We start from the raw sequence: 20,977 nt of genomic DNA, 5'->3' as shown, positions 1-20,977 counted from the left end.
AATTCTGTACAAGTAGTTGTTAGTGTTGTAATTATGTACTGTTTCCCTCATTCATCATTGAACTTTAAAACACATTTATGGGGGTGCCTGGGTGGCTCAGAGGGTTGAGCCTCTGCCTTCAGCGCAGGTCATGATCTCAGGGTCCTGGGATCGAGCCCCGCATCAGGCTCTCTGCTCAGTGAGAGCCTGCTTCCTCCTCTCTCTCTCTGCCTGCCTCTCTGCCTACTTGTGATCTCTGTCAAATAAATAAATAAAATCTTAAAAAAAAAAACACATTTATGGATGGGTTAAAGTCTTACTCTTACATGAAAAGGCAAGTCCAAAGGAAGAAGTACAGATGGTTAGTATGTGCTCATGAAAATACAGCTAGCATCACAGTAATTGAGAAAGTGCAAATGTACTGGTACAAATTCATAGTCTTTATGGGTCAGTCTCAAAACTTAAAATGTTTACATCCTTTGATCCTGTATTTCACTTTTAGGAAAGTATCTTAAGGAACTATCCAATAAGTAGATAAAAATACATGGACAAGGGCATATATCACTGTAATTATAATAGGGAATAATTAGAAACAAATGGGTGTTCTTGAGAAACTGGTTAAGTTATGATACATTTGCACTTTTCAAAGTTTATTTTAAAAGTTATTTAAAGTCCTTTTTTTTTTTTTTTTTAAGAGAGCAAGGAAGAAGGGGGGATAGAGAATCTTAAGCAGTCTCCACACACATTGTAGAGCCTGACGTGGGGTTCCATCTCATGACCCTGAGATTATGACCTGAGCCAAAATCAAGAGTCTGATGCTTAACCAACTGAGCCACCCAGATGCCCCTATTCAAAGTCCTTTAAAAGATTAAGGTATAGATGAATCTGTGTTTACACAGATGTCTACGACATATTATTAAATGTCAAAAGATTGCATAATAGCATATGTTGTATGATTGTATTCATTTAAAAATGTACATTTATAATTATGTTTTTAAAAGAAAAGATATGAAAAATAAAAATTTCCTTATTTGCTTTACTTTAAAAATATTTAGGGGTACCTGCGTGGCTCAGTTGCTTAAGTGTCTGCCTTCACCTCAGGTCATGATTCTGGGGTCCTGGGATTAAGCCCCATGTCGGGCTGTTGCTTAGAGGGGAGCTTGCTTCTCCTTCTCCTCCCTCTCCCCCTGCCTGCTCGTCCCCCTGCTTGTGTCCTCGCGTACTCTCTCTCTCAGTCAAATAAATAAAATCTTTTTAAAAAAATATATGTATTTATAGTCTGCCTTATGTGTCTGTTTCAGGAACTGTAGTCATTAGGATTGTTTATAAAGAATTTTTATTAGCTCTGCAAAGGTTTGTGTACTTTTTAGGGGCTTTGCAGATGGAATTTTTTGTAATTTTAGGGAACCTTTTTAACAAGGTTTGAAGCGTTTTGAGTGAAGCATAAATTGGGCACAGTGGCTTGGAGTATTTGGCAAGTGCTTGACTGAGAACCACATAAACTTTATTGTAGGGACCTGTCACTGGAGCTGATGTGGTTTTCAGAGTTAAAGAAAATGCCTACGTGTTGTCTTTTTTCAAGTATATACTTGTATGATGACTCGGTTGAGATCCTGCAAGCCCCATTCCGTATAGCCTGGAAGACATCATTTGCTTGAGAGCAGTTGGGGCTAATCCATAGAGGGACCTTAATGTTATTGCTACATTTAGTAAGAGTTAGATTTTCCGCAAATGTTCTTTTAAGTACTTGAGGGATTATTTTAGTGATTTTATTTTGCTGTTTTTTTTTTTTGTCCCCCAAAGAAGGACCATTTGTTCAGAGGGGAACAACTTGCCGAACACAGTCCTAGTTTTGGTTTAATCACTGCTCATCTGCTGCTTCCTGTTAGCTAGATTAGCTCACTTTTGAGACCCCTTCAACAGACACAGATGACTCTGTCATCATCATAAAGAAAGCTGTCATCTCTCTGTTTTCTAGAGCAGAGAGACCTAATGCAGTAGCCCTGAGTTGTTTAGTTAGAAATTAAACACAAGAGTTTGTAGGGCCCGATCTTCTTTGGCACCATGAGATTTTGAGATCGTCTGTCAGGAAGTAGTTCTTGTCTGTTCTGAGTCTAAAACTAGTGTTTTGGTACAGCCTTTGTAGAAGCATTAATAGCTGAGGACCTATTAAATCTGGGTAAAATCGAATATAGGAACAGTCTGCTGCTAGATTGTGCTAGTTTCTTGAGTGAAATGTTTTTGAAATTCTTAGTCTTTTAGTATGATAAAAGTTGAAACCATAAAAAAAGGGTGGTTTTTGTTTGGTTGGGTTTTTTTTTTGGAATAGGTAATACATTGACATGTCTAAAACCCCCAAAGAATTACAAAGTTTTCAGTGAAAAGTCTCTTCCTTTTCCAAGCTTCCAGGGTTTCTTCAGTATGTGCAAGCAAATATGAATCTACACAGACTAGCATAGGCTGTATGCTATTTTACGGTTTTCCACTCCATGTTATAAAGAATTTGTCCCACTTTTTTCCTTGAAATTTTTTAGTTTTATTTTTGTTATAATTTATGTTCCAGTTTAGATGCATCTTATTTTCTGAATGGCTCCCCATTTGTCCCAGAAATATTTACTGAATAGTCCAACCTCCCCTTCCACCCCCACTGAAATGTCCCCTTTATCATGTATTAAGCCACTAATCGATGTGTAATATGGGGGTTAATCCCTTTTTAAAATTGGTAAAGGCCGTACTTTGGCGCCATCCTGAGGAGACTGTGGAATTAAGAGTATTTTGATGGAAGGTTGGTACCCATTTACTTAGGTGGGACAGATTAAAAAAAACAAAAAATTTTCTTGATGTCATGAGCTCTTATAATTGATCAGTTATTTAAGATGGAGTGGGAATCGGTCGAGATGAGAAGTGCATGTTCCTATTTAGAGAGAAATGTCATGCAGATTTTTTTTTTTTAAAGATTTTTATTTATTTATTTGACAGAGAGAGATCACAGGAGACAGAGAGGCAGGCAGAAAGAGAGAGGGAAGCAGGTTCCCCGCTGAGCAGAGGGCCCGATGCAGGACTCAATCCCAGGACCCTGAGATCATGACTGGAGCCGAAGGCAGTGGCCCAACCCACTGAGCCACCCAGGCACCCTGTCATGCAGATTTTAATTTATGAGGCATAAGTAAAGTCTACGTAGATTACAAAATTAAATTGTAAAAATTAAAGCATGGAAAATTTAATTTTATTAGACCTCTGGAATTGGGGAAGGACTCTTTAAACTTAGGAAGAACAAAAGAAATTGTCAAGGAAAAATGGTATTGGTTTGAATACCTAATATTATGCATATTTTTAAAAAAGGCAAACAAATTGGAGAAAATATTTCAGTGATTATAGTATACATAAGGATAGAAGATAGCATATTTGTTTATTTTGTGAAGACTGACTATATTCTAATATATCTGTATCACCTGGTAGGGGAAGAGGAAATCAATTGATGAACCAATATGGTAGAAAGTTTGGTCTAACTAGCAGCAATAGAAATGAAAGCAAATTAAAATAAAGAGCTACCATTAAATTTTAAAATGTACTATTAGGTATCTAAAAGAAAGCAAAAAAGTACTACATATGTAAAAGGATACATAGAACTTACATATGTAAGATACAAAACCTCATATAATGAACATCAAAATTGGCAAATTTTTTCTGTAATGGACTAGATAGTAAATATTTTAAGTTTTGTGGGCCAATTACTTGTCTTTGCTTTTATAACAATGCATAGACAATGCATATATGAAGACATGGTGTGTTTTCAGAAAACTGGATGGACAGTTACACTTAGCCGGCTGTATTTGGCTCCAGGGCTGTGGTTTGCCAGTCAGCATTCCCAGTGTGCTGCTGTTTTCCTATTCCTGTGTGCTGCTTCCCTAGCCCACCTCCCTGTCTCCCCGTAGAAATTACCACTATTCTCAATTTTGGTTATTTTGCTCTCGAATTTTTTTAAAAAATCATTATTTGTGTTTGAAACATGTAGTCTGTTGCTAAGTTTCTTTAATTTTTAAATCTTATAAAAAATAGTATGTGGCTAACTTGTATTTTCATTGAGTGTTTTTTTTTTTAAAGATTATTTATTTATTTATTTGACAGACAGAGATTACAAGTAGGCAGAGAAGCAGGCAGAGAGAAATAGGAGGAAGCAGGCTTCCTGTCGAGCAGAGAGCCGATGCAGGGCTCTATCCCAGGACCCTGGGATCATGACCTGAGCCGAAGGCGGAGGCTTTAACCCACTGAGCCACCCAGGCGCCCCTTCAATGAGTGTTTTATCTCTCTCTTTTTTTTTTAATTAAAAATTTTTAGGGTGTCTGGTTGGCTCAGTCGGTTAAGCGTCTACCTTCGGCTCGATCGGATCATCCCAGGGACCTGGGATCTGGTTTCACATTGGGCTCGCTCCCTGCTCAATGGGGAATCTGCTTCTCTCTCTGCCCTCCTCCTCCTACTCATACTTCCTCTCTCTGTGTCTCATGCTCTCTCTCTCAAATAAATAAATAAATAAATAAAATCTTTAAAAATTTTATTTATTTAGCTTAGAGTGAGAGGAGGGGCCGAGGGAAAGGGAGAGAGAGAGTCTCAAGCAGATTCTACCCTTTGGTGCGGAACCTGACACGGTGCTCGATCCCACTACCCTGAGACTGTGACTTGAGCCGAAATCGGAGTCGGACACTCAGTGGACTAAACCAGCCAGGTGCCCCCGAGTGTTTCATTTCTGATATTATCTGTGTTACTGCATGTAGTTTAGTTCATTCACTTTCATTGTAGTATAATTGTGCCTTCTGCAAATATAGCACAGTTTATTCTCAATGGAAACATGAGCTTTTCTAGTTTCTTGCTATTATGAATAGTGCCACAGACATTTTAGTATATGTGCATGTATGGGGGTCCTCCAAGTATATGTGCTTTAAAAGCAGGATTCCTGGAGGGTAGAGTTTGTATATTTTCACCTTTCCTGGCTAATGTCAGAGTATGTTCCAGAGTGGTGGCTCCCGTTCCGCTGCCTTCATCAGTGTATGTAGAGATTCCCGTTGACCCATCTCCTAGGCAATGCTTAGTGTTACCAGATACGAGCTTTTGCCAAATTAGTGATATAAAACAGTATGTCATTGTGGCCTTGAATTGCATTTCTCTGGTTACTAATGGGATTGAATATCTTTTCATGTGTTTATGTACATTTGTGCTTCCTTTCTTCTGCAGTTCCTGTTCATGCCTGTTCAGTTTTAAATTGGATTTGTCTTCTCGGCAATGTATAGACCCTTTGTGTGTACTGTAAGATATGAAACTTTGTTAGTTATATGTTGCACATATCTTCTCCCATTTTCTGTCTTGTCTTTTTTTTTTTTTTTATGGTGTCTTAGTTTTAATGTGGTTCAATTCATTCACCTTTGATCTTATGTAGTGCTTTTTTCTTTTTTCTTAAGATTTTATTTATCTGCCTGACAGAGAGAGACAGCTAGAGAGGGATCACAAGCAGGGGGAGTGGGGAGGGAGAAGCAGGCCTTGCGCTGAGCAGGGAGCCTGATGCGGGGCCTGATCCCAGGAACCTGTGACTACTACCAGAGCCGAAGGCAGAGATTTAACGACTGAGCCACCAGGTGCCCCTGTAGTGCTTTTAAAGTCTTGTTTTAGAAAATCCTTTCCTTTCTCCATACACTCACACCTGCACACACACCTTGCTGTCTCTCTCTCTCTTAGGTATTGTCTTTCATATTTGTGTTTAATCCACTGGGAACTAATTTTTGTGTATGTATGAAGTAGAGATCCATTTTCTATTTTTCTATAGATACCAATACTTTGACATCATTTATTGAATACTCTGTCTTCCCATTATTTATAATTTGTTAGGTTTTTTAAAAATGCTTTTCATTGGGGTGCCTGGGTGGCTCAGTTGCTTAAGCATCTGCCTTTGGCTCAGGTCATGATCCCAGGGTCCTGGGATTGAGTTCCTCATTGGGTTCCCTGCTCAGCAGGGAGTCTGCTTCTCTCTCTCTCCCTCTGCCTGCTGCTCTGTCTACTTGTGCTCTCTCTCTGTCCAAATAAATAAATAAAATCTTTTAAAAAAAGCCAATGCTTTTCATTTGTGCAACTTGCTAAACTCCCATTATTTCTAGTAATTTATATGTGTAGATAGTAGGTACTGTCTATGACACTTAATGAAGAATGGAGTTTTTGCTTTTTTTCCACATCACATTTTATATTTTTAAAGTTTGTTGTGGACCTGTAGGAAGATGAGGATCCTAGTGCCATGTTGGATAGAAGCAACAATAATGGACATCTTTAACTTGCTCCTGATTTTTCCTGCAGAGTGATAAGTGCCTCTTCAGGGAGCTAGAGGCTACTGACCTGGACATTTGCAGACCCCTTTCGGGTTTCAGCTTAATTTAGGAGTTAATTTTGCCCAAAGTTTAGCTTCCCCGTCGCAGGGAACAGCCTCAGATAAGCTGCAGCATCACGTGAACTTAGTGCGCCGCTCTGGTCCAGTTCCCTCCTGCCCCCTTGCTGCCACCTGCACGTCCAGGTCCAGCAACGCAACGGAACAGATTGTATGCAGGTTCTTGTCAGGGAGAAGGCCTCCTCAGATTCTCCAGTCCGGAGTACTGTCAAGCAGAAGGCCCAAGTCAGTAACGATTTGAAAAACAAGAAAACTCTAGTGTGTTGCAACCCTTGGCCGGCTCAGTCAGTAGAGCCTGACACTTGATCTCGGGGTTATGAATTTGAGTCCCATATTGTGTAGGATTGCTTAAAAAAAAAAATGTCTAGTGTGTTGAGAGTTACAAACAACCTTCTTATACGTTGGTGGGAGAGGTATAAATTGGTACAGTCTTTCACAAAAATGACAGCAATATATAGGCACCGTGGAAAGGAAAGGGTGTATTTCAAATGTTAATCATCGTCTGGCTTTAGGGATTTTTTAAAATTCATTTTGAATGTCTTCCAGGAGTGTACATTGTCATTGTATTATCTAGTAATTGCTTTTAGAGGACCATATATTCCAAGGAAAGAATCTAAGGAAATAAAAGTAACCTGAAGATTTTTCTACAGAGAGTCTTAATTTGTAATTGGAAAAATTTAGAAGCCACTTTGTTTTATTCCCTGCTCTGCCCCCAACTCTTACAACAATGTCTGCCATGAAAAGGTTCTGAAAAACTGTTGAATGAATAAAATTTGAAGTCAGATTTCTCAGTTTTATATATTAGGGTTACTTTCTCTTCAGCTGATGTTTGAATTAGTTGGCAATCTAAGAAGATTCCTTGTGTTTTGATTCCCTTGTGTCTTCAGAGATGGACCAGCCTGTTCTCACTTTGAGGAAGGAGCTCTCATTAATGGCTCTCCTGAACCCTCAGTGGGAGTTTTGTAGAAGCTGCAAAGGAGCTGTCCTCTTTCCTGAGATAGTAGCCTTTTTCTTTCAGGATGGCCCAGAAGATCTTGAGGAGATAATAGAAAATAAATGCCATGATGGCCGCCTGGGTGGCTCAGTGGGTTAAAACCTCTGCCTTAGGCTCAGGTCATGATCCCGTGGTCCTGGGATCGAGCCCCACATCAGGCTCTCTGCTCAGCGGGGAGCCTGCTTCTCTTCCTCTCTCTCTGCCTGCCTCTCTGCCTACTTGTGATCTCTGTCAAATAAGTAAATAAAATATTAAAAAAAAATGCCATGAGCAATAGGTGCTCCTGCTTCTCTTAGCGTAAAAATGAACAACAGAAAAGCAAGTGGATGATGAATAGTGATTTCTCATGGATCCAAGGGGAACGTGAAGGTGTGGTAAGGGAGAGGACTGGAAGGGTTGATAATTGATTTTTTTGAAGACTGTGTTAGTAAAATTCTTTAAAAAGTGAGATTTTGTGAAATGCTACGGAGTAGACTACCTCCCGCAGAACGAAAACCAGGGGAAGGATATTCTGCGTGTTCTGTTGTGGACGAGGCAGCCCTTAATCTCGAGAAGGGAAGGAACGAGACGGTACAGGTACTCTCACAGGGGTCCATCAGCGATGTGGCCGTGGGCAGAAAGTGTCAGACATGGTTGCGACTCCCTCCCCTCACTTTTTCCTTTCCTTTTTTTTTTTTTTTTTTAAAGATTTTATTTGTCAGCGAGAGAGAGTGAACATGAGCTGGGAGAGGGGCAGAGGGAAAAGTGGACTCTCCGTTGTGAAGGGAGCCAGATGTCAGGTTCCATCCCGGGACTCTGGGATCATGGTCTGAACCAAAGGCAGACACTTAACCGAATGAGCCACCCAGGCGCCCCTGCCTCCCCTCACTTTCAAATGTTAAAATAGGTAGACTGAAGATTGCATTTTCTGCCCTTCTTGGTCGAATAAACCTGTTTGGCTTACTGTTTTCTTCTTCGTGGTCTTGTGAACAGATATTGCCAGTGAATTCAAAGAGCAGTTACAGGTCCTGATCCCATTTGTGTTAAACCCGGCGAACTTAATGGAAAAGGAGATCAATGGCTCAAAAGTCACCTGTCGGGGGCTCTTGGAGTATTTTAAGGTAAATATGGGTTTTAATTATCAAAATATTTGACTTCTGGGAAAACTGATCTCGGTCATAAACTAACTTGAATTTTACTATTTGAAAGCTTAGGGACAAGTTTCTCATGGGGGAGATGGGGAGAGGCATTTTCAGAGCCTCCAGTGTCCTTCCAGGAGTGGGCCACTGGGTGGCAGTATCGGTCTAAGAACCAAATGGATGTTCTTTGCACTTTCTTAGAGGAGTAATTACTGTGGCTAAAGGAAGATTGTTCCTCAAGGAAGATGGTGTGGACAGGAGGTGGTTAGGAAGTTGCCGTGAGTAGGAGGAGACAGCACCTAGATGTGACATGGCTTCTTCAAGGCGGACGGTCACTGTGCCCACAGGTAGTGGTGAGGCCAGTGTGCATGGGGAATCTGGTCGGACTCCTAGTCTTGCTAGGCTCGTGCTGCTTGAGAACAGTTTTAGTTAACTAAAAAATGCTAACATGCACTCAAAGGTGTGTTGTGTTTTTGCTAATTCCTGGGTGTTGATCTAGGTCTTTAGGAAAATGCAGTTTGGTCACTTTCTAAACATTAAAATAGTATTAAATGTGACAGAATCACATTTTTCACAGTCATTTCTATGTTTATATTCTAAGGCATATATTAAAATTTACCAAGGAGAAGATCTGCCTCATCCCAAATCTATGCTTCAGGTAAGCAGTTCTTTGACGTCCTAAATGATACTGTTTGATACTTGTTGACCTACACACAAGCCACTATTCACAAGCCTTTGAGAATGTGGGTGCCTGGGTGGCTCAGGCAGTTAGGTGTCCAACTCTGATTTGGGCTCAGGTCATGATCTCAGGGTCCTGCGACTAAGCCCCATGGAGGGCTGTGTGCTCAGTGGGGTGGTCTACTTGAGAATTCTCTGTCTCCCTTTCCCTGAAGCCCCCCTCCCCACCGCTTGGGCACGTGCTGTATCTCTAAAATAAATAAGACTTAAAAAGGAATACTGTTGCTTTCCTTGCCTGTTTATGCTGAAGTATGTTAATTTTTAGCACATTCTTCATGGTGACTGTTCCTGGTTTATTTTTTATTTTTATTATTTTTTTTTACAAGATTTTATTTATTTATTTGACAGAGAGGGAGGGAGGGAGCCAAGCAGGGGAGAGGCAGAGGGAGGGGGGAAGCAGGCTTCCCACTGAGCAGGGAGCCTGACATGGGGCTCTGTCCCAGGACTTTGGGATCACAAGGGAACCAAAGGCAGATGCTAATTTACTGAGCCACCCAGTAAATTAAAAAGCCACCTGGTTTTTTGTGTATATTCATGGGGATACAGTTAAAGCAGAACGGCCCCTCACTGGGCCTGGTCTTCCCACCAAACGTACTGTGGAGAGCACTGTTTTATTATACCCAGGTAGAACAGGCCCAGTTATCTTAGACAAATTATTGTCCTGTTACCTGCTGTCTGCTTTAGTAGAACACGTCCTGGCATACCTATTTACTGCTTACTGGTCAGATTTTTTATTTTCAGCCACTTTTATTTACAACATTTTGCTATTTTCAAGATGTCATTTTGTTAACACAATTTCTGACTTTCATGTGCAGAACATAAGGCTGTTTACTGTCAAATGTTTCTTTTAAAAAAAAAATTTATTTATTTCTTGGACAGAGAGAGAGAGACAGCGAGAGAGGGAACACAAGCAGTGGGAAGGGCAGAGGGAGAAGCAGGTTTTCCACTAAGCAAGGAGCCTGATGTGGGGCTCCATCCCAGGCCCCTGGGATCATGACTCAAGCCGAAGGCAGACACTTAACTGACTGAGCCACCCCGGTACCCCATGTTTATTTCTTTAGTAACAAAATATTTTCAAAAAGAAAGCTAGAGTTTGAAGTTCACAGAAAGACAAATTTTTTCCCTTCTTTTTTGACCCACATCTATTTCTTAATGGTATTTCTAGAGGTTAATTGATGATAAAGACTCTATGTATAAGGATTTTTTGGCAGAAAAGGAATATTTTCTTTCATAAATTGGGCAATGTAGAAACCTAAAAAATGGCAGAAGTATCCTAAAAAAAAGGAAGAATGGGGCAGGGTGAGAGGACACTGGCACTTGGTTGTTTGTGGAAGAATGTTGAAAGAGGGGATTCAGAGTTTATGCTTTCCTTTCTTAAAAGGCCACTGCTGAAGCCAACAATTTAGCAGCTGCAGCGTCCGCCAAAGACATTTATTATAACAACATGGAGGAGGTATGTTGGGCACGTGTCTTATTCTAACATATCTGTCACCTGGGCCTGTGGCTGACTTCGGAAGCTCAAACTGATCCTGTTTAATGTATCTGAAGTCGACGAGACAACAAAGCTGTGTTCAGGTCCCCCTGGTAATTGGGGTCTTCTAGTTCTTTCCATTACTAAGCAAGAAGAAAGCAGGCTTTCTGTTAATGTCACCCTGCTTATTTCAGTGTACTTTTCAGAGGAAGCGAACCCAGACTTTTACCGGTCTTGGTCATCATTTTAAAGTTAATTTCTCATGTCTTAAAATGTTCTGACTTTTTCAGTTTTTTCACTTGTTTCCTTGGGCACTTGTTTTCAAAGGGATCTTCAACATGTTATGTCTTTATTCTTTTTAGGTTTGTGGGGGAGAGAAACCTTATTTGTCTCCAGACATTCTAGAGGAGAAGCACTGTGAATTCAAGCAGCTTGCTCTGGACCATTTTAGGAAGACCAAGAAGATGGGTGGGCAGGATTTTAGCCTTCATTACCAGCAGGAGCTGGAGGAGGAGATCAGGGAGCTCTATGAGAACTTCTGCAAGCACAATGCCAGCAAGAACGTCTTCAGCACCTTCCGAACCCCCGCGGTGCTTTTCACGGGCATCGTGATTTTGTACATAGCCTCAGGCCTCACTGGCTTTGTTGGTCTTGAGATTGTGGCCCAGCTGTTCAACTGCATGGTTGGGCTGCTGTTAATAGCACTTCTTACTTGGGGCTATATCAGGTACTCTGGTCAGTATCGCGAGCTGGGAGGAGCAATTGATTCTGGCGCCGCATACGTACTAGAGCAGGTGAGTGGGGCCACTGACCAGGCTGCGGGTGACAACCACAGATGCTTGTGCCTTTATCGTAGAGTGTTGCCACTTGGGAGAGCTTCACAGTGAAAGAAGGCATGAGAAACTTCCCCTGGCCGGTTTTTGTTTTTTGATGGGCACTACGTTGTATCATCCTTCTTTAGAATGTGAATATTTATTCCTCATAGTTTGTTTTTATGCCTAAAAACTGCCCTCTAATGCGAGAAAGTTCCGACTTAGACATACTGTGTTACTCTTGGGGAGCTTCTAACCACATGCTCTTCAGACACATTTCCTGTGTGATTCTCCCCTCCTCCGAGGTTAATTTGCTTCATTGAAAATCAGGAGCTTGGGAAATTTCTCTGTTTTGAGTTCTGCTAACGGGTGGCATCTCTTTTGCTTTAAATCTTTCACAAAGCCAATGGCTGTTGACATTGACGTGTTTTCCAGGTGCAGGGATCTTTGAGCCTGATTTCTTTCTCTGAGTACTGTGAACGGATCCGTTAAGTCAGAAGCTTTTGAGGAGCCAAGATGGCTTCCCACACAACTAGGCTAGCAGAGCAGAGGCTTAGCTAAGTCTCTGCTGCCGCAGGCTCCCCTGACACCTGCATTTTCTTTTCCCGATTTTCTTTCTTTCTTTCTTTTTTTTTTTTTTTTTAAAGATTTGTTTATTTATTTATTTGACAGAGAGAGATCACCAGTAGACAGAGAGGCAGGCAGAGAGATAGAGGGAAGCAGGCTCCCTGCTGAGCAGAGAGCCCTATGCGGGACTCGATCCCAGGACCCCGAGATCATGACCTGAGCCGAAGGCAGCGGCTTAACCCACTGAGCCACCCAGGCGCCCCCATTTCCCTATTTTCTGAGAACCTAACCCATGATGTAGACAGAGATTTCTGAAGGTTTCCCTCCGAAGTCTTTCTCTTGGTGCTGGGTTGTCTTTTATTAACTGACATGTTGAATCCATGGACTCTTGCAGGCTACTTCTCATATGGGGAATTCCACTCAGGCTGCCATGAGGGATGCCGTTGTTGGGAGGCCCCCTGTGGATAAAAAAGCTCAATAGCATCTTGACGAGGGGATCCAAGGAGAACGCCGCCAGCCCTTCCTGATGTCTGGATTTCTGCCACGCCAGGTCCAAGTCCAGAGGAACGCAGATCTGGGATCACCTGGGAAGAGCTGAAACTCAGCAGTAATAAATTAATAGACAGACCTTTCCCGTGGCTTCACATTCTTAAACCTACTTCCATTGCTATTGGAAGCATTTCTTTTCCTTGCTGATATAGATCCACGCCTGTGTCTGTTTTCTTATTACTCTCTGCTTTGTGCACTTTATGGGGGAGAAAGCTAAAGGAAAAACTGCAAATGTGGTTTTAAATCCTGTATGTACCACTTAGTGCCTTTTAAGATTGTATCCAGGCTTTTGAGGACACAATAGGGAGGGAATCAAGAATAACCTCATGAAAGATGCTGTTTTGGGGTGAAACCGGTCTGTTCTTTTATACCTTACTATTTAAAAATGTTTACAAAACTTGCAAAAGCTTCAGAACAAAAGACTGAAAATGATGCCATTACACTTTTAAAATCTTATAATGTCAAAAAATCCTGCTTGCCAGAGAGTGTGGAAAAACCACAGCCTATTTAAATCCACCATACACTGAAATTTATGGTCTTTTACTGACAGGCTGACAGTTTTGTTGGAACATACTCTTATTTTATTTTTGCCTTCATTCCTCTAGCTTCTTTTTAGAAAAGAGGCAAACATGCCTTGAAGAGCCAGAATGGCTCATAATGAAAAGAGTAAGTGCGATACTTTAAACAAAAAAGCTTGAGTTTAAATGAACTGTGTGACCTCTGATAAGTCACTTGAACTTGTGCCTTGGTCAGATTCACTGTTTGCAGGTTTATATACACACATGTATTCTATATATCTCACGGTTGTCATTTAAGAGGTCTTGTTTCAAGAGTTCTACATAAGAACAGAACTTTATTGAGGACGAAAGGGAAGACATGACCAGACATCACTGCCTTCAGTTGTCCTGTTTCATGTGGCCTAGGAGTAAATCAGGTCTTTATCCAAAACATTTACTTATGTTCTCCTGGCCACTAATCTTTTTAATAATAAAGCTAAAATTTGTCACTTTTGTTCAGTGAATCTTCCTTTCTTTAACCTCACTTGACTAGTCTGGTAGCTTTAAAATAGCTTTGGCTTAGTGAGGACTGAAGTCACACCCAAATGTGGACATGGTCTAGAAGTGTCTAAGAAATCTTTTTATTTACCTTGACCGGGTGATAACATTTTATCTATGAATTGCCTTTTCCTTTGATTATAATATAATGGTGAATTGTGGATTTTTAAACTCCATAAAACTTGCCTGTAAGTATTTACATAAACTTTCAGGTAGGAGAGCCTTAATTCTTAAGATAATTTTTATTGTGGGAGGGAGATAGAAAGGCTAAGGTGAAACCCAAGTGTAGATTCTACATACGTGAAGAAGTCTGAATGGAAGGCAGAAGAAAGAAGCGTGTAATCTCTTTATCAAAGAATTTTCTTCTTACTACTTTAAACACTTCACCACTGAAGTATTTTTATGGGTCTGAATTAATTCCAAGCATTTTATATATTTTTTCATGTCTACATACCATCTTGCCCTGAAGTTCTTGCTAGTTTATTCAATTGCCATTAAATTTTAGGAAAGTTCCAGCTTGTTCTAAAAACTGTTTACTTGCATATCAGTGATGCTTAGTGTTGACTGTTAAATTGGAAACTTCTCTTTGAAATTGTGGTGCATTTTCAGGTGGCCTCACATCTTCCTGAAGGTTCATAATATTTGCTAAAGGCCTTGCAGATGTTGAGGTACTTGGCTTTTAATGCATTGTAGAGGCACATTTATGGATTTCAAATGTTGTCTAGAGTGATGCTTTTAATGGTGAGAAAATGATGATGTGTCTAAAACGTATTTTAATACTAAAGTATTAGAATTTTTAAAGCAAACCAGTAAACTAAATCCTAAGAAAGGCATACATTACAGTATGTGGTAATGTATGCCTTTCTTAGGATTTAGTTACTGTTCAAATTCACCATTTCTCTTTTGATCTTAAATAATTTGGTTAATTCCCTGGGGAAGCCTTATTATTTTTGTCTTTCTAGGTTAACTTATTCTGGCTCTGGAAAGCATTGGATCAAGTTTTCTCAATGATGATCCTTAATGAGTTTTCTTTGGCTTTCTTTTCTCTATTTTTCCAGTAAATTGGTAGTTTTATATCAACTTTTTCAATAAAAGATGCATTCTCATTGCTGGCTTTGAATAGTCCAGGGAGATTTATAACCAGGTTGAAAAGCATGTCTTATACCTCTAAACTTCCCTTAGCCTTTAGTTTGTGGGTCAGAGACATTGCTTAGGCATTCACACTGCAAATGTTTGCCTGGTGTGTGTAGCTCTGCCACTCCTGACCAGCCTTTTCACAGAAGCATTTATGGTTTGCATGTTTCCAGCAGTTATATGGGGGCATTGTCCTATTAACGTATAAAAGGAGGTTTTTAGAATGTCTACAGGAAGTGTTCATTTCAGGAAAAATTTTTTAAAAAAATCCAGTTAGCTCTTTATAGTTAAAATAATAGAATCAAAATTTCAATTCTTTCATGAGAAATCTTTCTGGATTGGTTTGTAGATACAGTGGGGGGAAGTGATCATGTGTGATGACCCAGTGTCTTCAGAGCTGTACCGTTTTAGCGATATACCAAGAGATCTGTTCCACGGGGGGCTACCTATTAACGCTGTCTTCGTACTTGGTAGAATTGCCTATGAATATCATTTTGCTGTATCCATTCTTTCTCTTGTCTCTTAACATGAGATGAAAGGCTTTAGGCAAATAAACAGGCAAACTGCCTCGTTACTGGCCGAGCGTTCCGTTAGCAGGCCATAGCCAGTGTTTTACCTGCCTTATAAAAGTGGTGTCTTGGATAGGGTGAGTTTGGATGGGTCCCTATGTACTATGGATGAGTTACAGATAAGTAGGTTGACCTAAGCCCAGGCAAAAGTGATTTAAAAAAAAAAAAAGTTCTATTTTTTCCTGGAGTTTTCTTTCTTTTTTTAAGTAGTTTATATAGAAGTCTTCATCGGACTTTTTCCCCCAAAGAAATATTGAAATGTAATTTAGGAGGATTTAGGATGGCTACCATCCAAGGAAGCCAGCGTGGGCTACATCTTCCTGGCTTACATTTAGATCTGACAAAATTTTAGTCAAGGAGTATGGCATAATGAAGACAAGCTTCAGTCATGAAAGTACAAGCTGTTTGTTTAAGTGTTTTTTTCCCATTGTAAGAGCCCATTTGCTGCGATGGGTTAGTTTTTCTTACTTACATCGTGTTGTAGTTATGTTTTGGCTCTCATCTATGTTAGAGTGCCTGAGACATATTTGGGAGACTTGTTTAAAACCATTCCGATCACTAGCTTTATGTCAGGGATTGCCTCCGTGGGTCTGGATTTTGGCCCTGGAATCATCCCTTTGATATCAGTATTGGAGGTGGCTCAGAGACCGGCGAGAGAGCCGAGCGGACGGACAGGTGCTGCCTGCGGCTCCAGATAGGTTCTCTGCTGCCAGGACTATAACCGATGGCTCACCGTGTTCAGAGTCATAGGGGCGATGTCTTTCATCTAGAGAATTAGCTAAGCTTGTTAAAGCTGTTTTTCTAAATTAAGATATCCTAGTGCCTTCTCTGAAAAATGAATGTACAAGTGTCCTGTTTACTAACGGATGTAATTAGGATTTAAAAAAAAAAAACACTTTTTGAAGGGTGTTTTTTAAAAAGGAAAATTTAGCACTGTGACTTGAACCCCTCATCTTTCGTGCACAGAACACCTTAAGCTAATAAAAACAGAAAGGAAGGAGAAAATAACTAAAAATTCGTGACAGAAGTACCCCCATAACAGGAACTTTCCAGAACAGGTCTAGGAGCAGAAAGATTTCAAAAGAAAATGTTCCTCCTTGGAAGGAATTTTCATGTGCCGGAACTAAAATTTAACTGTAGTGCTCTTCTGACCGAGGAAAGGTTGCATTTGATTCCTGAAGCTTCCTAATTTAGTTGGCTAAATGCTGCCATGGACTTAAGCTTTAAAGGGACCCATATTAATCCTGAGCGTCTACAAGTTTTCTTTTTCTTTTCTTTATAAAATGATTTGTTGAAAATACTTTCTTTCTCCCAGACCCTTGCCTTTGAATGGCTTTAAAATTTAATACCCGTTTTTAAAAGTGCAATGGGCTGAGATTATGCTATTAGTTTTAAAAGCATGTTTTCTGTTTCTTAGTTGTAAGGTCATTTAATTGAATAAAGATTATAGCACCAAGTCTTGTGTTTTATTTTGTTTCTTTCTCCGTTCTTTAATACAGGCAGGTCTGTGAGATAGATTTGGGCTTGGCCAAGTGAACAGGATATCTGAGGGGAGGGATAATAACTCCATGTCTGGGGTGGTTAGTGGTAACGTGGTTCGGGTGTGTCCCCTTTCTCCATCCGTGAAACCGTACCGAACAGTGTTGCTAGCTTAGTGCTGGAGAAGGCTGAGGACTTGGACGTATTGCTTAAAATCAAACACAAATTTTATTTACAGTAACACGGACTCGTGAGGACCCTTGAACTTGCAGCACTTTCCTTTGGTTGCCCCGTCTGGTTGAATGCTTCCTCTTTGGGAGGGGATGAAGCTCTATCTATCACTGGTGACCTTGGAGCCAGTGGAGAAATGGCACTGGACTTCCCAAATACTGGCTAATTGCTATACATAGCCCATTTGGCCCTGCAGTAAGACTTCTAGTATGTTTATAGTTCAAAACATATACTTGGGGGGCACCTGGGTGGCTCAGTGGGTTGAAGCCTCCGCCTTTGGCTCAGGTCATGATCCCAGGGTCCTGGGATCGAGTCCTGCATTGGGCTCTCTGCTCAGCAGGGAGCCTGCTTCCCTCTCTCTCTCTGCCTGCCTCTCTGCCTACCTGTGATCTGTCTCTCTGTCAAAGAAATAAACAAAATCTTAAACAAACATATACTTGGTGTGGTCAGTAGCCATCCATCCCTCCCTCTCTCCCTCTGTCTCTCTCTCATGGTGGTCATATGGAAGGTGCCAGGCTAGCTGTTGCACTTGTGTTCATCGCAGTATAGTTAGGGAAAGTGCAAACTGACAAACTGGTAGGATAGGGAAGGTATGGAGCACACCGGAGGGCTACCATCAGAGTGGCGATGCCCCCCGTAGCACAAGCCGGGGAGAAGGAAAGACAGGTGGGGAAAGTGGGCGTGTGTGGATGGGAGAAGCCAAGCAAACTATGGTTTGTCTTTGGGGCATTGACATTCTTGCCTTTGATTACCATCTATCAGTTTGCAAAGATGAGTTCAACTCTAGCAGAATCAAAGAAGAACTGATGGTAACTGGATGTCTGGGAGCAAAATTGACATCAGGCACTGGAAGAACTCATGTGTCAACAGGGCAATTACCTCATGTCTGTGGCGGCTGTATTATCTGTGTTTGCAGATGGATTTCTTCTGTGCTGCAGGGGAGGTAAGGGACAGATGGTTCCAGTCTTACATCATACCTCTTTAATGTCTCCAGGGGGAAGAGCCCTTTTTTTTTTTTTTTTAACCCACTGCCTATTTAAAAATGTGTGTGTACATAGCTCCAACTTAGAGAAGGCTTCTGATTGGTCTGGCTTGGGTCATATGTTCCTTCAGGGTCAGTTGCTATAGCCTGGGGGCTGGGGCCTGATAGCCGGACTAAGGTCACATGTGTTCCTAGTTCAGGGTGACGTGGCACGGTGATTTGGCAGGTCCACCGGAAACACAGAGTCACCAAGTGAAAGACTGCTGGACAGACAAAAAACAAATGCCCATCACAGTCCCCAGTGCCCCAGACTGTTGCTCCATTTAACAAATGGGAGAATGAGAAAGCCTGGAACATTTCAGGAATGTTCTTTCAAAGGGAAGTAGGTGATTATGCTGCACATTTATGTAGGGGAAGCTCTTCAGAGCCTCTCAGATTTGTTCTCATTAGTGGACTTAAGGGGTTTCAGAAATCGGTTCCAGGAGGAAATTACACTTCACCTTCCTTTTCTTTCACGAAAACCTGATTTTTCTGGTCCAACGGTCACAAAGCCACACCAGAGTAGCCTGGGTGAGTGTTAAAAAACCTGTTTTCAGTCAGCAGGGACTCTTAAGCTCAGGGTCTTGAGTTCAGGCCCCACATCGGGCACAGAGCCTACTCAAAAAAAAGAAGAAAGACTATATTCAGTTGACCTTGATGGGAGTTTTCCCCAGATGAGTGTTCAGGTGTTGAGAGTTAATGTCAAGTAACAGAAACCCTCGTGTTCTCACAAAGTGTTCCTAATGGATTCTGCTCCTTTAAATGTGGTTGGCTGGCCTCTTCTTTCTTTCTCTCCTCTCTCCCCTTCCCCCTTTCCTTCTCCTGCCCTGGCCTTGCTACCCCTCCTACCCCACCTGCTCAGAATCCCCAGAGGGTCTCATGTCTTCAGCATAAATTTGAGCCATTTTTTCCTTAACTTTCTCAGAGACTCCAAAACACTAGATTCTCCTGGGGGAGCCACTGTCCTCATTAGAAGGCAGAGAATGGGGACATTGCAAATAATGACCATGACCCTGCCTCGGCCCACCATCACCCCATCCCCTGCCACACCAAGAGCAGGGCTCCATGGCTGCGGTTGCAGAAAAGACCAGAGGCTTTGGAGTCCGCGCTCAGTTTGATCCTGGCATGGCTTCCCATGCGAACATTGGTGGTGGACTTGGCGACGGGCCTGGGGACGCTCTCGCTGGTGGCGGCACCAACATCGAGTGGTAGCTTCTTGGCCTGGGGTCTTACAGAGCTCCACTTTGTAGCGCTGTGTGGAAGATGAAAATCACTTTCCTGACACCCTCATTCATCAGGATGCTTTTTGTTTTGCTTTCCCTGGCACAACACTCAGGAATTGGGCAGTCACCTCTGGGCAGTTCTGAAAGCAGAGAGTCCGGAGAAGCAGGAGTCAGTCTGGTGTTCTCCAACCCCAACCTCTGCACCTTGGGTTTGGAGTACATTACGGGTAGTCACTTGTTTAATATGCAAAACGATTTGTTGGGTGAGTAGCAATGCCCATAAAGCTCTGGTATGTATTTGTGTTGCCTCTGACTCTCCCATTGGGAAGCTGGTGACTGATGTGTGATGTCATTGACGAGTCTGTGCTTTTCCTCCTGTTAACAGCTGACGTGTCCCCACGAGGATTTACCACGTGCCACGCACCAGGCTCCGTGCTTCGTAAGCATCATTTCATCTGCGGCTCTCCCTTCGGGGAATGTATTTTCACCTGTGATCTTACATATTGTCCAGCATCACCATTGCTCTGTTTACAAGATGAATAGACCAGGCTCAGAGGGGGACGGGTGTCCTGGACCCTACAGCCAGCAAGTGACTGGGTCAGGATGTGGCCCAAGCATCTCGAAGGCAAGGGGCAGGGCTGGCTGGGAGTGGGGACAAGAGGGATGAACAGGAGCTCGTTCCACTCTTAGGGAGTCAGAGTCCAGCCAGAGCCTGGTGCCAGAAGGGCCTGTGTCTGGTCATTCATTCATGGAATTCGAGCTGTGGACCTGGTTTGGGGGATATCTGATGGCTTAAGACCCAATCGTGAAAAGGGCTTTCTTTCTGCCGGACCTCTGAAAGCCTTCACATGGTTTTCAAATTTAATATAGTTTTAAACTGTAAGCCCACTTGAATGGAGGAGATAAGTCAACGGAGGACAGTCCAGCGCGGCGTGTAATACAAGATGGGCGGCCCGAGGCGCGTATGTGGAATCCGCGAGGAGGTGGTGGCGCTGGAACTGGGTTCAGGGGCGCCTCTAGGTGGCGGAGGGCGTAGGCAGTGGCGGTGAGTGGGAGGCATCCCTGCGGGTCTGCCCCAGGGGCAGGAGCAGGCTGTCCCTGCCGCGGGGGCCGGGAGCTCAGCGAGGCTCTCATTAGTCAGCCGCGCGGGGAGGAGCCGGGTGACCTTACGCCGGCTGGAGCCTCTGCGGCCATTAAACCCGGTCCCTTGGCGGTGCGCTGCCTCCCAAGTTCGAGAGGTGGGTGGAGCGGCCCTTCCCCGAACTTAAGGAAGGATGAGGCGCTCGGGGTGGCTCTCTAGCCCCCGGACCGCTGCGTGGGAGACGGAGAAGGTGGGGGAGGCGGGCGTAAACAAGTGAGGGGGCAGCCTGCCAGCAGCCGCGCCCCCTGGCACCCCGGGCCGCGAGCGCCACCATGGGTAGGCGACAATGATCGTCCTCCCCGGGCTGCGCCGCCGCCTCTCAGGTGTCTGGTGAGCCTCCCCTGACTCTTCAAGGGATTCGTAAGTTCACAGCCAAGTTCAGGGACAGGGAGGGGGCGAGTGAGGAACGCCAAGAGTAAGCTGGTGGCCTTGGGAAGGGTCAGAGGAGAACCGCGCACGGTCTCTGCCAGAA

The 20,977-nt window shown here is 42.6% G+C and overlaps 2 protein-coding genes across 6 annotated transcripts in view; both read left to right on the top strand.

Moving 5' to 3' along the window:
- Positions 1 to 16,866, top strand: part of ATL3 (atlastin GTPase 3) — a 51,192-nt gene extending 34,326 nt beyond the window's left edge. For both annotated transcript variants that reach the window (XM_004770224.3, XM_013044555.2), the window contains exons 9-13: positions 8,370 to 8,497; positions 9,117 to 9,173; positions 10,635 to 10,706; positions 11,087 to 11,518; positions 12,498 to 16,866. In XM_004770224.3, the coding sequence (XP_004770281.1) occupies positions 8,370 to 8,497; positions 9,117 to 9,173; positions 10,635 to 10,706; positions 11,087 to 11,518; positions 12,498 to 12,584 (776 nt within the window). In that variant the 3' untranslated portion in view covers positions 12,585 to 16,866. The remainder of the gene's footprint in view (positions 1 to 8,369; positions 8,498 to 9,116; positions 9,174 to 10,634; positions 10,707 to 11,086; positions 11,519 to 12,497) is intronic.
- Positions 16,867 to 20,438: 3,572 nt separating this feature from the next.
- Positions 20,439 to 20,977, top strand: part of LOC101675684 (phospholipase A and acyltransferase 3) — a 28,614-nt gene continuing 28,075 nt past the window's right edge. Inside the window, exon 1 of one of the 4 annotated variants that reach the window (XM_004770225.3) lies at positions 20,439 to 20,602. The gene's annotated coding sequence lies outside the window, so the exon portion shown is untranslated. The other 3 variants (XM_004770228.3, XM_004770227.3, XM_004770226.3) reach the window with 3 other exon arrangements.

Source organism: Mustela putorius, unplaced genomic scaffold, assembly GCF_011764305.1.
Source record: "Mustela putorius furo isolate JIRA1106 unplaced genomic scaffold, ASM1176430v1.1 tig00000127_pilon_pilon_pilon, whole genome shotgun sequence".
NCBI classification, from domain to species: domain Eukaryota; kingdom Metazoa; phylum Chordata; class Mammalia; order Carnivora; family Mustelidae; genus Mustela; species Mustela putorius.
This window is presented reverse-complemented; position numbering and strand designations above follow the sequence as displayed.